The sequence below is a fragment of the Gobius niger genome (genome assembly GCF_951799975.1).
Source record: "Gobius niger genome assembly, chromosome: 3".
NCBI lineage: Eukaryota > Metazoa > Chordata > Actinopteri > Gobiiformes > Gobiidae > Gobius > Gobius niger.
The window spans coordinates 40,110,904-40,126,673 of record NC_136854.1 but is presented as its reverse complement, the minus strand read 5'-3'; the positions used below and the strand labels follow the sequence as shown (position 1 = coordinate 40,126,673).

General features: G+C 40.8%; 1 protein-coding gene across 1 annotated transcript in view; it reads left to right on the top strand.

Moving 5' to 3' along the window:
- dok7b (docking protein 7b) overlaps positions 1 to 12,984 on the top strand; it is a gene marked incomplete at its 3' end in the record, with an annotated part of 64,576 nt that extends 51,592 nt beyond the window's left edge. The window contains exons 9-13 of the mRNA XM_079552939.1: positions 7,098 to 7,163; positions 7,245 to 7,290; positions 7,360 to 7,476; positions 10,865 to 11,056; positions 12,836 to 12,984. Of these exons, the coding sequence (XP_079409065.1) occupies positions 7,098 to 7,163; positions 7,245 to 7,290; positions 7,360 to 7,476; positions 10,865 to 11,056; positions 12,836 to 12,984 (570 nt within the window). The remainder of the gene's footprint in view (positions 1 to 7,097; positions 7,164 to 7,244; positions 7,291 to 7,359; positions 7,477 to 10,864; positions 11,057 to 12,835) is intronic.
- Positions 12,985 to 15,770: the final 2,786 nt, after the last annotated feature.

Sequence of the window (15,770 nt, the reverse complement as noted above, 5' to 3'; positions counted from 1 at the left end):
CATCAACTCATTTTTGTCTTGAACGCGTCGTCTCTCTGCTTCCAGCTCGAGACAGCGCTCCTTCTGGGACGTTTGCTGCTGGAGTTTGGCGTTGGCGCTCTCCAACTGACCCTCTAAAACGCCCGTGTGGCTCCTCAACGCCGAGATCTGCTTCTCCATGTCGTTTACCCTTTCCAAACACAGCTCTGGTTCTAGTTTGTCACAGAGCTGTGTGAGTTTGTTCTGAACGGCCTCCTTTTTCTTACAAAGACCATTTCTAACTCCTTCCAACTCGAGAAGCTGCTGTTTCATGACGTCCTGTTCTTCCAGAGTGGATCTCGCTTCTTTGACTTTCTCCTCCAGAGCTTCTGTTTTCATTTTCAGACCTGCCATCTCAATCTGGATCTCTGCGGCGTACTCAACACTCCACTGTGGGTCATGTTTCTGCTCCTTGTTAATCTCCTCCAGTTCGTCTTGAAGTGCCTTGTTTTTGCAGAGAATGACAAGTTTTTCTGCCTCCAACTGCGCACGGCGCACTTTCAACCCTTCTTGCTCTGCCCGCCTTGATTTAGCGAGTTTGAGTTCCTCTTGAAAATCGTTTTTCTGACGTTGCAACTCCGCGATCTCCAATTCCAGCGCCGCACATTGCTCCTTTGATGGTCCTTGCTTTTCTCTCTTGCGAAGCTCTAATAAATCTTCATCCAGGGCCTCGTTCTCATGAAGCAGCTGTCTCTTTTCAGAGTCTAAATCAACGTGTTGCTGTTTTGAAGGCGTTTGACGGCGCGTCTTTGGCCGAGCGCCGGTGCTTTCATGCTCCTTTTCGTCGCAAAGCCTCACAAACGTGTGTCCACTCCCAGCAGACGGTGTTTGGACGCTCATGAGAGTCACATTTCTGTCTGGGACGGACTCTTTAACCTCCAAACTGTCTTTTTCTCCAGTTTTTGGCGCGACTTTGGCCTGTTCTCCGTGATCTTTGGGCGGTTTCTCCAAAGTCTCACGCTCAGGGGCAGGGGCTTGGCTAAAGTCGCCCAGGGCGGCCTTTGGTCCGTTTCCCTTAAAGCGGCGCTGGACACATGGCCTTTGTTGCGTCGCTGGTTCAAAGATGGCTCTCAGCTTGGCGAATTTGGTCTTAGAGTCAGCCATGTTGTGTTCGTCAGACATGGCGTCACAAAATGAACCACAGATTAATTTAAAACACACACTAAATAGCTCAGAAACGCTAGTTGTTCGGATATTCGGCTCAGTTGCTGTAATCTCTCCCCGCGGTGCAGAGAAACGAGAAAATGGCGAGACTGAAGTCGATATAGCTTTGCAAATGACCGCTCTGTCAGTGAATGCTCAGTGAATGACTGGTCTGATGAGAGTTCATATAGACAGAAAATCATCGACCAATCAGATGCAGCGGAATGTGGGGTCTGTTTGCTAGGCGACGGGTGCATGCAGATGATGTCACCGCGTTGTGAGTGCAGGTGCTAAGAGTGTTCTTACTTTACATGGGCTCAGGTCAGATAAAGGAGTTCCATCTTTGGAACCGCCCTTATTTGGTCATGTTTGAAGCTCCAGAAAACAGAGAGAAAAATCTAAACTTTCTCTAATAGGTAGCGTTCACGTGACATCACCACATTCTAAAGAGCCTATAGTTTAACATTGAGGTGGAGGTCAACTGACGGTAACGGTGGTAACTGACAAAATGCATATTTTGATGTCTTTGTTTTTTGGCTCATATCTCAGTCGTGACTGGAGGAATCCACATAAAACAAAAACTGTCACAAAGTTCATTGTCTCCTCTGTCGGCACATATGAACTAATGTCCAATTATTATCTCTGAAAAATGTCAAAAAGTGGTGACAATATGCGAAAACATGACCATGATGTTGTCCAATAGAAAGGACTTTCAAACACAAAAATAATATCACAGGTTTGTGAATCCAATCATGATCAGATACTGAAGAGGAAAAACATTTGTCAATTTTCGTTTTGGAGATTTCTTCCAAAAACTGCATTTCTCCCATAGAGTTGCATTGGCCCTGCCCTCCACCTGACATTATGACATCATCACATTCTAAATCGTGAACGCCACCTATTATTCATAAACTACTTTAACAAATGCAGAATTATGAATATAGTTTCTACTAAATAAAGATACAAAGACATGGAGAGGAGCAAAGTGGTTCAACAGCCCATAAATACATAATAACAGAGAATGCTAATGCTAGCGCTAGCTACGACTGCTGTTTTTTTTTGCTTCTGCAGAACAATCTGCTGTGAATAAACATCATATGGACCCGATTTAGACTTGACTTTATTTGTATGTCATAAATAAGTTTATATTTTGCCAGAAAATGGCTAAAAAGACTGAAAAACTGTGTCTCCCAAAAGATTCTGTTTTCCCCTCGGCGAGGCCACGCCCCCTTCTATGACGCGATGCTGTCTGTATCCATTGACTCTAACAACGCCGCCCAAGAAGTGACTTCCTGTTTTGATCCAGTACGCCAAAATAAAAGCACTCAGCTCGTCTCATTGATAAGTTCAGCAGGTACTAAATTACAAGAATATAATTAAATACACACATTTTAAGTGTTTTGTGTGTTATTTGTTCGGCAGAAAGAAAGTTGAACTAATGAATAAGATGGTGCTTTTATTTTGGCGTGCTGGATCGAAACAGGAAGTCACTTCTTGGGCGGCTATGATTTGAAGTTATGCACAGAGTCAATTTCTCCATTATTTTAAAGCAGAACTAAGTAACTCATGCCCCGAGAGGCCCAATCGTCCCATCAACACTTGAAGTTTCTCTGAATTGGCTCATAGATCAAAAGAGTCAATAGGACCAACACTGTATTTTGTATGGTGTTTCCATGGTGACGAGATGTTGAGATGTTATTCTAATGTGTTAGAAAGTTTCGACTTTAGCTATTATCCACAAATCATCGGCTTTAATAAGACACTTTGAAAAGGCTGAAAGCAAATTGAGTTGTGACCTTCCGCTAAAACTTTGATATAATAAGAAAGAAAACGCTATTAACAGGGGTCAAAGTTTTCCTCAAAGATAACTGTCACGGCTGTTTTAAGCCTGGAAATTAGGTTTGAAGTCCTGATTAAGTTTCTGATGGGTGGTCAAAGCCCTGCAGTCATGTAAGCGCTTCCACTGTATATTATTCCCATGTAGGAAGACAAAATGGAAAACAATAGGGCTGCACAATATAATAGAAAATATAACCAAAGTTTTTTTCATTGAACAAGGCTTAAAAAATACTATATCAGGACCATAACAAGGTCAAAATGGAAGTAAATTAAGAAAACCATGACTCAAACTGTTGCTCCCTTCATTGTTAAATGAAGGGAAGGATGTGAGAAATATGAGTGAGGCATTAAAGTAGTGAAGTAAATGTTAGTCACATTAAAGGGACTAGATGCAAGTTGGCCGTTTTATACTCACTACTGCCACCTCAGGTCATACGTGTAACTGCAGCTTCTATATTGAGCTTGTGCATGACGGCACTTCTGACCCGAATAAACACCTTTTAAAGTGGCAGCGGGACGATTTTCTTCATTGTAAAAAGACCAAGAGTCGGACCTGCCAATTTCAGCCCAAAGTAAAACACCATTTTCTACAAATGCCAGCGTTGTCTGTACATGAGAAGAGCGAGGTCCCGTTAAACGATGTTTGTTATAGGGGAAAAGAGTTTCGGTTACTGGTGTCTAAAGCAGGTAAAAGCACTGATGTTGGTCCAGGAAGTGACAGTTGTTTCAGCTCAAATAAAAAATATTTGTTTTTCCCATTTTTTTGTATTTCTTGCCAAATAATATTTTTTTTTACTTTTTTTCCTAATATTTTTTTTTTTACCTTTTTTTTATTGCTAATATTTTCCCTATTTCCCCCATTTTCTTCCAAATTATTCCCCATTTTCCCATTTTTCCCCACATTTGTTGACATTGGCAGTGTTGAGCAAGTTACTTAAAATTTTGTATATATTCTATATTAGTCAGCTTTAACAATAGCCTGGCTAACACCAGACTAAAATCACAAGTGATATTTAGTCTGGGGACCACCAATTCATTTTCTCGTAGGAGAGGTGTGGTTTACGATCGTCCATGCTCGTTTATTGGGCGATACGAAAAAAAAAAAAAAAAGTCTCATGCGTCTGCACGAGGCCACAGCCAATCGTATCATCGTATGAGATGACGTATGACGTACCCGCTGTAAACTTTTGAGCTAAATTATTTAGAACAAGGTCTAAAGCTTGATCAAAAAATACCATCGTGTCTGCTGCTGTCACGTTGGATCCGTAAATAAACTTTTTTATTATTATCCGTAAATAAACTACAAGCTTCCGTATATCGAATAGCGCGTCATCGTCTTGCCGTCCCTCCTCGCTCTGTGATTGGTTCCCAAATCCACCGGAGATTTCGGCCATGGTCCCCAGGCTGTTGTGCAGTTCGAAATGATTCGAGCGCACACAGCAGCCTGGTGTTAGCCAGGTTACTTTAACAATGTAATATGTTTGTATTATATATCACTGTTTCAAAAATGTAGCTGAGTTACACTACCATTCTGTTATGAAATTTTGAAAGAATTGACTGTATTTCACACATTTCTCTGATCTCTGACTTTTGTAACAGTGTCATCTTCAAAATCATTCAAAACATCCTGAGGGCCAGAGGTTCTATGCTGGAGGGCCGGATTTGGCCCTCGGGCCTGACGTTGCCTACCCCTGCCTTAGGACATGGCTGGAACATGTAGGGGGCGGAAAATACTTAATTTTAACATTTTTAAACTCTGTATTGTCCCTTTTGATGATTTGTTCATCAATCAATCAATCAAACTTTATTTATAAAGCGCTTTTCATACTGAAAGGTATCACAAAGTGCTTTACAGATTACAACATTTAAAACAATACGCTTGGCACAACCTCCCATATACTGTATATATTTTATATATTAGGATTAAATAAATAGATTAGTCAGTTAAAAGCTAAACTAAAAAGGTGGGTCTTGAGCCTGCTCTTAAAAACATGAACGTTCTCTGCAGCCCTGAGCTCCTCCTCAGGTCTGAGCTCCTCCTCAGGTCTGAGCTCCTCCTCAGGTCTGAGCTCCTCCTCAGGTCGTTCCAGAGGCGAGGGCCGTAATATTGTAAAGATGCCTCACCATGAGTCTTTTGGCTGGAACATGTAGGGGGCGGAAAATACTTAATTTTAACATTTTTAAACTCCGTATTGTCCCTTTTAATGATTTGTTCATCATTTATTAACGTGTATTTATTATAAAGTGCCACCATATGTGTTTGTATTTACATATTACTGTTTAAAAATGTAGCTGAGTTACACTAGTTTGAGTTATATTTGACAAAATATAAACTGAAAATAGTAATAATGCCACTGAGCAAAAATGCTGTCAAAGATTTCCTTCGCTTTCCCCCATTCTCTCGCGTTTTGCTCTGACAGCATTAGTTACAGGCGGCTGCAGATCTTACGCACTAACTTCCAATTTGATTTGGCAGCATTTTATTCAGGGGGAGTTTGGCATATTTGTGTTTGTAGATCAATACAAACAATATTTAAATACACTTAACTCGAGCTTCTTAACTTGTAATGACTAATATTTGACCATATTGTGTTTAAGTAATATGTTATATTCCTCAGTTACTGTAATACGTTACCCCAACACTGGATGTCATAAAAACTGAAGTGACACTTGTATTTTTACCCCTGGAATATAAAAGTACATTAACCCACTCACCACTTCAGTAGGAGCGTCTTGTTACTGCCCATCTCTCCTCTTTGTGACTTATTTTGCTGAAGAAAAGGCCAAAAGTATCTGAGAAAGTTAATGAGGGGAAAAATGATGCAACAGAATGAAATGTTCTCATCTTGCCTTTTCCAAAGCACAAGTTTCCTCCGTGGTGTCAGCAGATCCGTGTCCTCAGACACTCACCTGTCTCCTCAGCTAAAGGAGACACTTCAGCTCTGCCGGTTCAGTTCGGCTTCCACCGGAAAACAAAACTGCGTTGCTTTTGGCCAGTGTCACCAGAGCCGTGGGAAGATATTTTAGTTAGGGGGCGCTGAGGGACAAAACTTACCCCCAAAATACTTTTTCTGTGCATAAATCCTATTTATTAACCTCTTAACTCCCGCCTGAACTGAGAGCATTTTCTCCAGTTCAGCTTTACCCAAATCCTGTAGGCCAGTGTAACGCCTCATTTGAAAGCTAAGATCTACAAAACTCATCTAAATGGGTCTTTTTCCTCACGTCATCAGATTTTTTTCCATCATTTTTTGTTTTTTGGGGGGGGTATTCAACTCATTTTTTGTCATATTTTGTGACATTTTTTTGTGACATTTTTTTGTGACATTTTTTTGTCATTTTTTTTGTCTTATATTTGTTTTTTTTTGTCATTTTTTGGTCATTTTCTGTCTTTTTTTGTCATTTTTTGGTCATTTTTTTGTCGTTTTTTATGTTTTTTTAGTCATTTTTTTTGTCGTTTTTTTCGTCATTTTTTGTTCTTTTTTGTTCTTTTTTTGTAATTTTTTTGTTCTTTTTTGGTCATTTTTTTGACGTGTTTTATGTTTTTTTAGTCATTTTTTTTTTTTTTTGTCGGTTTTTTGTTGTTTTTTTGTCATTTTTTTTTTTTTGACGTTTTTTTGTCGTTTTTTGTCATTTTTTGTTCTTTTTTTGTCATTTTTTTGTCATTTTTTTGGTCATTTTTTGTCTTTTTTTAGTAATTTTTTAGTAATTTTTTGTCTTTTTTTGTTTTTTGTTTTGGTCTTTTTTATTGTCACTTTTTTGTCAGTGTTTTCTCATTATTTTGTCACATTTCCATCATTGTTTTCGTCTCAGTTCTGTCGCTATTTTCACACCTTTTTTCCGGAAGCTTTTGGACTGGGGTAAAACTTGAGAAAATGTGTTCGGTTCAGGTGGGAGTTAAGGGGTTAATATTGCCTGCAGTTCACAAACTATCCACCGGGGGGGGGGGGGCTGCAGCGCCCTTAGCACCCTGGGTTCCCACGGCCTTGAGTGTCACCCTTAATTACTTGCTTTAATCTGCTGCAAACTTGTGCATTTGGAGTGCCAGCATAATAACAACCGTGTAATTAACCTTTTGTGACTCCTTTCCTCACCAGTGCAGTCACGCTTCAGACAACTACATCACCCCGGAGCAGTGGCGCAGAAACACATCCACCAAAAAGGTACGACATGGATTTCTGTGGAAAGTATGTGCTTACAAAATACAACAGAACACTTTTAAAAATTGAGTTTGTAAATTGCAGGTTGAGAAGTTCACACCGGAGCAAACCCCTCGGACGTTTAAACCAGGTTTGTGTTTAATCTGACATGGCCGTCTCCGATTTGAACTGTTCTGAACTTTCTTTGTGAATGCGACAGATGAGCAGAACAGTTTGGGAGCTTTGGGTCACATGTTGGCGCGGCTGAAGCTCTCGATGCCGTCGTCTCCGCCACCTGCTCCTCTCGCTGTGCCCGCCCGGCCGGCAACAGCCTGCGGTATGTGTTTGTTTGGGGACTTTAAAGTAGTTTTGGCCGTGTGTCTTTTTGTTCTGTGGACTTTGTTCCCTCTTCTGACCGATCGACAAACTTCCTCTGCTCTGTCATCAAACCGCTAAGTTGTAAATCTATCTCAAATCTGGCCCCGTTTTCACGAGTTGGCAGTGACGTCAAGAAGGGCTTTAGGTTAATCCCGGACCGGGCCCGTGTTCTCCCTTTACTTTGGGGTTCTCTACAACAGGGGGTTCCAAACATTTTGAGCCAACTCGAGACTCCCATTGTAAAACGTAATTAGCATTTGCAATCATTTCAGGCGCAAAACTTTTCAAATTTGGTTTGTTAACCTCTTAACCCCCACCTGAATGGAGTGCGTTTTTTCCCTGTATAGCTTTACCCAAATGTGAAAGCTTACAACCTTACATGCCAGTGTAACGCCCCCATTTGAAAGCTAAGACCCACAAAACGTATCTAAATGGAGTGCTTTGTTGCCGTGTTGTCATCAGTGTTAATTTTGACAACATATTCTAGTTTAATTTTAGTCTTAGTCTTTTGACTAAAATGTAATTTAATTTTAGTCAAAAAAAAACGTTTCAATTTTAGTCTAGTTTTAGTCGACCAAAATTGCATGTCAATTTAGTCGAACAAAAAAGGGGTGAAAAATGGCGTCTGAACAAGGGGAGATGGAGGAGGACAAAGATGAGAAGGAGAAAAAGGAGGCGGCGTAGCGCCTTTTGCTGGATTTTTGTCTTTTTTTGCTGGATTTTTGTCACTTTTTTGCTGGATTTTTTTTTTTTTTGCTGGATTTTTGTCTTTTTTTTCTGCTGGATTTTTGTCTTTTTTGCTGGATTTTTGTCTTTTTTTTCTGCTGGATTTTTGTCTTTTTTGATGGATTTTTATCACTTTTTTTGCTGGATTTTTGTCTTTTTTTCTGCTGGATTTTTGTCTTTTTTCCTGGATTTTTGTCTTTTTTTCTGCTGGATTTTTGTCTTTTTTGCTGGATTTTTGTCTTTTTTTTCTGCTGGATTTTTGTCTTTTTTGATGGATTTTGTCTTTTTTTTCTGCTGGATTTTTGTCTTTTTTGATGGATTTTTGTCTTTTTTTTCTGCTGGATTTTTGTCTTTTTTGATGGATTTTGTCTTTTTTTTCTGCTGGATTTTTGTCTTTTTTGATGGATTTTGTCTTTTTTTTCTGCTGGATTTTTGTCTTTTTTGATGGATTTTTGTCACTTTTTTGCGGGATTTTTGTCTTTTTTTTCTGCTGGATTTTTGTCTTTTTTGATGGATTTTTATCACTTTTTTGCTGGATTTTTGTCTTTTTTTCTGCTGGATTTTTGTATTTTTTCCTGGATTTTTGTCTTTTTTTCTGCTGGATTTTTGTCTTTTTTGCTGGATTTTTGTCTTTTTTTTCTGCTGGATTTCGTCTTTTTTTCTGCTGGATTTTTGTCTTTTTTTTATGGATTTATGTCACTTTTTTTTTCACAGCTTTTTTTTGTTGCGTTTACATCCTCATTTTCTTCTCGTTTTTTGCCTCTGTTTTACAGAAGCTTTTAGATTTGGAGAATTTGGAGAAAACATGTTCAGGTAGGAGTTAAGAGGTTAAGGTTAGGGCCAGGGAAATGGTTATCTTTAGGGTTAGGATTAGGATTATTTGTATTTTTAGACAAACCAACTCATAGATCTATACGAAATCACAGCAGACCGTCCCTCCCGAGCATACGATCTAGCACTAACCTTTCTCTTTTCTCCCCCTGGGTTTTTGACTTTTTCCTCGCCGTGCTGGAGAGTCTCACCCTAGATTAACACTATCGCTCAAATTCAAAACACCATCACTAACGCCGGGTGATTTTTACCTGAGATAATTCACCCGATAAAAGTACTGGTCATCAAAATCTATCAAAACATGACAATACATGACACATTTGAGTCGTGTTCTTTTATATTAAACTGTGTCACGTCTAACAAAATGAAAGAAAATCATCATGAGACCAGATGAAAATGCTCCAAAATTACTGGAAAATTAGGAATTGGGGAACAAAAAATTCCTAAAAACACCCATTCCTGGGATATGTGAGACTTCCCTGGTGAAGCTCAGTGTCCTCGGCACAAACAGCCTCAGGTGAGAGAAACTAAATATGCCAGATTTTGAATGGGTAAAATAACTATGTGTTACTCACTTGCTGTGAGGCCAGAGACACCGAACTCTGCGACAGGAGCAAAGCTTTCTGCTGGGTTTTTGTCTTTTTTTCTGCTGGGTTTTTGTCACTTTTTTGCTGGATTTTTGTCACTTTTTTGCTGGATTTTTGTCACTTTTTTGCTGGATTTTTGTCTTTTTTAGCTGGATTTTTGTCTTTATTTTCTGATGGATTTTTGTCTTTTTTTGATGGATTTTTGTCTTTTTTTTGCTGGATTTATGTCACTTTTTTGCTGGATTTTTGTCTTTTTTTGATGAGTTTTTGTAATTTTTGTCGCTTCTTTTGGTCACTTTTTTAGCTTTTTTTGTTGCATTTACATCCTCATTTTCTTCTCGTTTTTTGCCTCGGTTTTACAGAAGCTTATAGATTTGGAGAATTTGGAGAAAACATGTTCAGGTAGGAGTTAAGAGGTTAAGGTTAGGGCCAGGGAAATGGTTATCTTTAGGGTTAGGATTAGGATTATTTGTATTTTTAGACAAACCAACTCATAGATCTATACGAGAGAAACTAAATATGCCAGATTTTGAATGGGTAAAATAACTATGTGTTACTCACTTGCTGTGAGGCCAGAGACACCGAACTCGGCGACAGGAGCAAAACTGTAGCTGAAGTCACAAAATAAATGTGGCAGTCCTGAATGTCAACCATGAAAGGGAACAAGATTGTCTGATTAAAAACACTAACCCTGCCCGACCTTCTATCACTATCACTGAGTGAAAATCACCCAAACATGAGCCTGTAGGAAAAAGTGTGTTTTGGATTAGGAAAACCCCCAGGCCATCAAAGATGTCAAAGACAAAGCTGAAGCTCAGAGACCCAGGACACTCAGATAAACCATTATAATGAAAATCACATAAATGTATTTGCTCGGATGAAAAACACCCTGCAATAGTGTTCTAGGGCTAAGGATAGGCTTATTTACTAGCTGTAAAATGTTTTAATGTGTTGAAATTATAGTTGGATTTGGATGACACATTCTTATTATAGCCTTTTTACACAATAGATTTTATGAAACTTACTGGAGTAATTGTTCACATCAAAACGTTGGGACACTGCAGCGTGTTAGAAGGATTTACCAATAGTGACTCCACAGGTATTAGCTGATGTTTACAGACAATGAACCAGTGCTCTCAAACGCTACCCGAAGCCTCAGTAGAGCACATTCACTTTACGTTAATGGCTCTATTTTGTTTCCAGGTTTGCTTCGACTCGACAGTAAAGCTGCTCCCTCCACTGTCCTGGACCCCGGCCTGTATCTGCACAGCACAGTTCATTATGTGAACGTGCCCTTCAGCCCCGTGCTGGCGAAAGGAAACAGAGAACTCCTGTACTCAGAGCTACTCAAGTCCAATCCTGCAGCACTCTCCAATCTGCAGGCCACGCTCAGAGGTAATGGACAGTTACTACAGTACTACTCTACTACTGTGTATGTGTCAGCAACAAATGTCTATGCCATTATTTTTACATTATTGGTACCTTGATCAGTTTAAGTGCATATGACACATTAGACACACTATTTGCTTAAACATAGTTAACAGAAAGATTTTACCCAGTAGTTTTAGTTTTTGTTATGTTTATAGTTTCACTTCCTTATCGGACACTGACAGGAAGTTACATAGATAGAGGCAAACCATTTTTAACTGTTGCCGTGCCAACCATGTTAAAGCAGCACTAAGCAACGTGTGTTAATACGTTATTTACACACCAGGTTCATCACCCTAACCCCAAACCTAACCCTATCATCCCATCAAGTGTTGATGGGATGATAGTCTTTCATCTCCCCCTGGTGTCTCTGGCCAGGAAGCAAATTTTTGTTCTTCCTAGGATGGGAAAGGTTTTTTTTCCATTGAATCTTTAGTGTTTTTAAGGTTCGGTTCAGGTTTAGGTCTACGGGTAGTTTGGATCAGTTTAAACGAGGATTGTTCTCAAATGTGGCCTTTCCCATCCTAGGAAAAAAAAAATGTCGCGGCCAAGAAACCAGGCTTGCAACTTCCCTGCCTCCAATACACACTAATGGAATCACGAAGAAGAAGCTAACAGGCTAACGGGCAAAGCTAACTGCGGGCTAGCGCCACTTAAACAGTCTTTACAACCAATTTTGACTGAAAAAAATTATCTCCATTGTGTAATTTTATGTACAATATCCCTCTCTCCCTTTGTCTTTTCTGTCAGCGCAGTATTTACTCTCATGGACAATTAATGAGTAAAAAAACGCGACATGCTACGACACCTGCAGTGGCGCTTATGGCCTCTAGGGGTATGAGTTACTTAGTTCTGCTTTAAGATTTAGCTCTAAGTTTCACCCAGCTTTCTTTAGTTTGACATTTTTTGTGATGTTTATAGTTTCACCTCCTTATGGGACGTGACAAAGATAGAGGCAAACAATTTTACACTGCTGCCATGCCGACCATGTTATGTCAATGGGAAATGAGTCAAACTGCTAAGGAACTTTACCTCTATCAATAGATACAGACGGCATCTCTGGAATCGGCCATATATGGTCATTTTTTAAAACAGTTAAGGGGAAAACAATTTTGAAAAAATGAAAATTTTCTCTAATTATTCAAAAACTACTGTAACAAATGCTGAAATATGAACACAGTTTCTACTAAATATTGATACAAAGACATGGGGAGGAGCAAAGTGGTTCAACAGCCCATAAATACATGAATAACGGAGAATACTAACTTCATGCTACATGTTAGCATCGGGCTAATGCTAACGGTTAGCTAGCACTAGCTACAACTGCCGTTTTTTCCACTTCTACAGAACAATCTGCTGTGAGAAAATATCCATATGGGCCCGATTTACACTTGACTTTATTTGTATGTGATAAATAAGTTGATATTCCACCAGAAAATGGCAAAAAAGAGTGAAAAATTGTGTTTCTCTAAAGATTCTATTTTCCACCTCGGCGAAGCCCCGCCCCCTTCTATGACGAGATGCCGTCTGTATCTATGTCAGTCGCTTAAAATTCCAATAAAAATAACTTTTCTATAGATAGTGGAGTTTACCAAAGGTGTTTTATTGAGATTAATTTATATAACTATACGGCGGTCTGGAGCTCCACTGATCACGTCACTCCCCATCGGCGGCCTTTAGACCCTCTTGCTGCAGTGAGGTAAACTGATCTACCGGTATCTCTCTCTCTTTTTTTTTTTTAACTAGTTCCACCTCCACCAGCAGAGGGCTCCACTCGTGCCTTTGCCCACCTCAGCCCCGGTGCCACGGAGACCGCTCAGATGGGGGCGCGGTCAGCTCAGGACAGACCATGGGACAGACAGAGTCACACCAAGCGTCTCGGGACACCACCTTGACCCCTCCTCCACCCGTTGGCGTGGCTCACCCCTGTCGAAGAAGTGCCTGGGCATTTCCACTACACATCCATTCCTATTTATACAGTAACACAGTCAATCTGCAGCTTAAACTTAAACGTGTCTTTATAGTCAAATCACTCACATTTCTTATCAACGTAGGAGATATTACAGTTTTGATAGGCAGTATTTTGTTCTCTCAGGATTATTACTTTTTTATATTAGTTTGCTGCTTGTGTTGACGAAACATGTATAAATCACTGTCCGATGGAAGATGTGGATATTGCGTCATCTAATATTGCGCAAACAACAATTTTGTGATACATTGTGCAGCCCTACTTTTAATATTTATTTAGTACTGCCCGACCGAAAAACAAGTCATCACCTGCCGTTAACTAAGCAGTCTGATCCGGGGCTGCTGCCGTGGGTCAGGTCTAGGTCCAGCAACACTAGTGGGGTGTTTCCACTGGCAGGCCAAACCCTGGTCTACCCGGTTAGGCGAGAGTCTCCACTGCCGAGGCCAGGGTCAAACCGGTCTGACCAGGCAGAAGTTTTGGGACCGACCTCTGGCTGTGGCCAAAGCGCTGAACCGAGACTAACGTGACCTGAACAGACACTGGACTCTGATTGGCAAATGAGAGAGAGGACAGCCCTCACTATTAACATGCAGGTCATACGGATTTAATATTTGACATCAACCCGCTCATCTGTGGGGGCGCCGCCCACAGGTAGAGTCTATACGTGACAATGCGAGCACATAGACCGTGGCCTGCGCGGTAGAACTGTGTTCAGTGGAAAACTGGCGTGAGTAGAGCGTCTCCACTGCCCAGGCCAGGGCCAAACCGGTCTGACCAGGCAGAAGTTTTGGGACTGACCTCTGGCTGTGGCCAAAGATCGCTAACCCGTGTCTGATGTGACGTGAACAGATGCTGACCTCTGATTGGCAACGAGAGAGTGGACAGTCCTCACTATTGACATGCAGGTCATACGGATTTAATATTTCACGACATCATACGGCTGTTCTAAAAGGGGATTTTGCCAATATTAGGATTTAGCCGTTGTTAGCGCAGCTTTAGCTGATGTTAGCATAACATGTAGTTTACCTTCATAGTTGTATCTAGCGGTTTCTTTTCTGTTTTAATACAGCTTGGCTCCCCATTTGTTCACATCGCAACTTACAAAACTTTTGACGATCTGTACAGCGTGCTCCTCTGTGGGGGCGGTGCGCACAACAAATGCGGGTGGTGGAAACAGAAAGGTCTGCGGGGTAGTGTCGATACGTGCACGTAGATCGTGGCGTGCGCGGCCAGGTTCCGCTATGTGGAACGACAGCTCTTGTGGCCAAAGCGCTAAACCGAGACTAACGTGACGTGAACAGACGCTAGCTTCTGATTGGCAAACAAGAGAGAGGCTTCACTATTAACATTCAGGTCATACAGATTTAATATTTCACAACATCAACATCCAAAGGGGATTCTAAAATGGGATATTCAATTGCAGCATTTAGCCGCTGTTAGCACAACTTTAGCTGGTGTTAGCATAAATGATCTGTGCTATAATGTTGCTTACCTTCACAGTTGGTTTTACTTGGTTCTGAATAATTCCATAAGCCTCACCAAAGTGCATCTGTGGGAGCGCTGCCCACAACAACTGCGACCCTCACCTGTACTGAGTAGAGTAAATACGTGACAAGGCGAGTACTTACATCGAGGCGTGCGGGATACAAGCGTGATATGTGGCTTATGTGGACAAAGAATGAGATCAGCCGACGACCTTCACATCCTGAATGACCCGGTTATTCCATCAATGGGTTCCTTCTTCCCTGATGGCACGGGCTTAATCCTAGATGTCAGAATTCACCGCGCTCACATTGTCCAGAGTCCAGATCTTAACCCCATTGAGAATCTTTGGGATGTGCTGGAGAAGGCTTTGGCACAATGGTCACGCTCTCACATCAGCAATACAAGATCTTAGAGAAAATGTAAGCAACACTGGGAATAAATCACAGCAGAAGCCACAAATCACAATGCCACATCAACTGCTAAAGCCAAAGACAGTAAAAACGAAATATTATAGCGTGTAACCTGTTTTTTTGTGGGTCGGGCAATGTAGCTCTTGTCTTTTGGGTTATATATTACCTCTACTTTGCTTGAGGAAACCTGCCTTGTAACTACCCCGAGTTCATGAACTGTAAATTTGAGAGATTTATCGGAGACTTGGCGCACAGATGAGCCCCTCCGGCTGCACCGCTCCCTTACAATTGACTTTAAGTGTCCCCGTTTGCTCGGCTATCATTCCACATCAAAACATTCGCCTGAAATAAGGAGCTCTGAGTTATGGCTCCGCGCAAATGACATTTATCTCGCCCCGTGTGGCCAGAGCGGGACATGATGAAGTAATTTCTTGCAGCGCGACGTTTTTCATAACTATAATCAATGCGACTGCTGCAGGTCTTTGAGGGGGCAGGAAGTAACTGCGGTCGAATTTCTCACCTCCTTTTTGTCATCATCCAGACGAATAGGCCAATATCTGACGCTAATGTACTTTATGGAGCTTGTTCTCAGTGGTGATGAGTGAGTGCGTCTCAAGTTGAAATTAATCTGAAAACTGTAATATCACTGTGTGTATGTGTATATACGGGCTTAGTTTTATTGCTGCAATTTGTAATTTTGTGTCTTGAGTTAACGCAATATATTTTTAAATGATTGATCAGAGTACGTTGTTGTATCATAAGCTTCTTCGCACAAGGGATGGGCAATATCACAGTCATTATGCTTTGTTGTGGTATT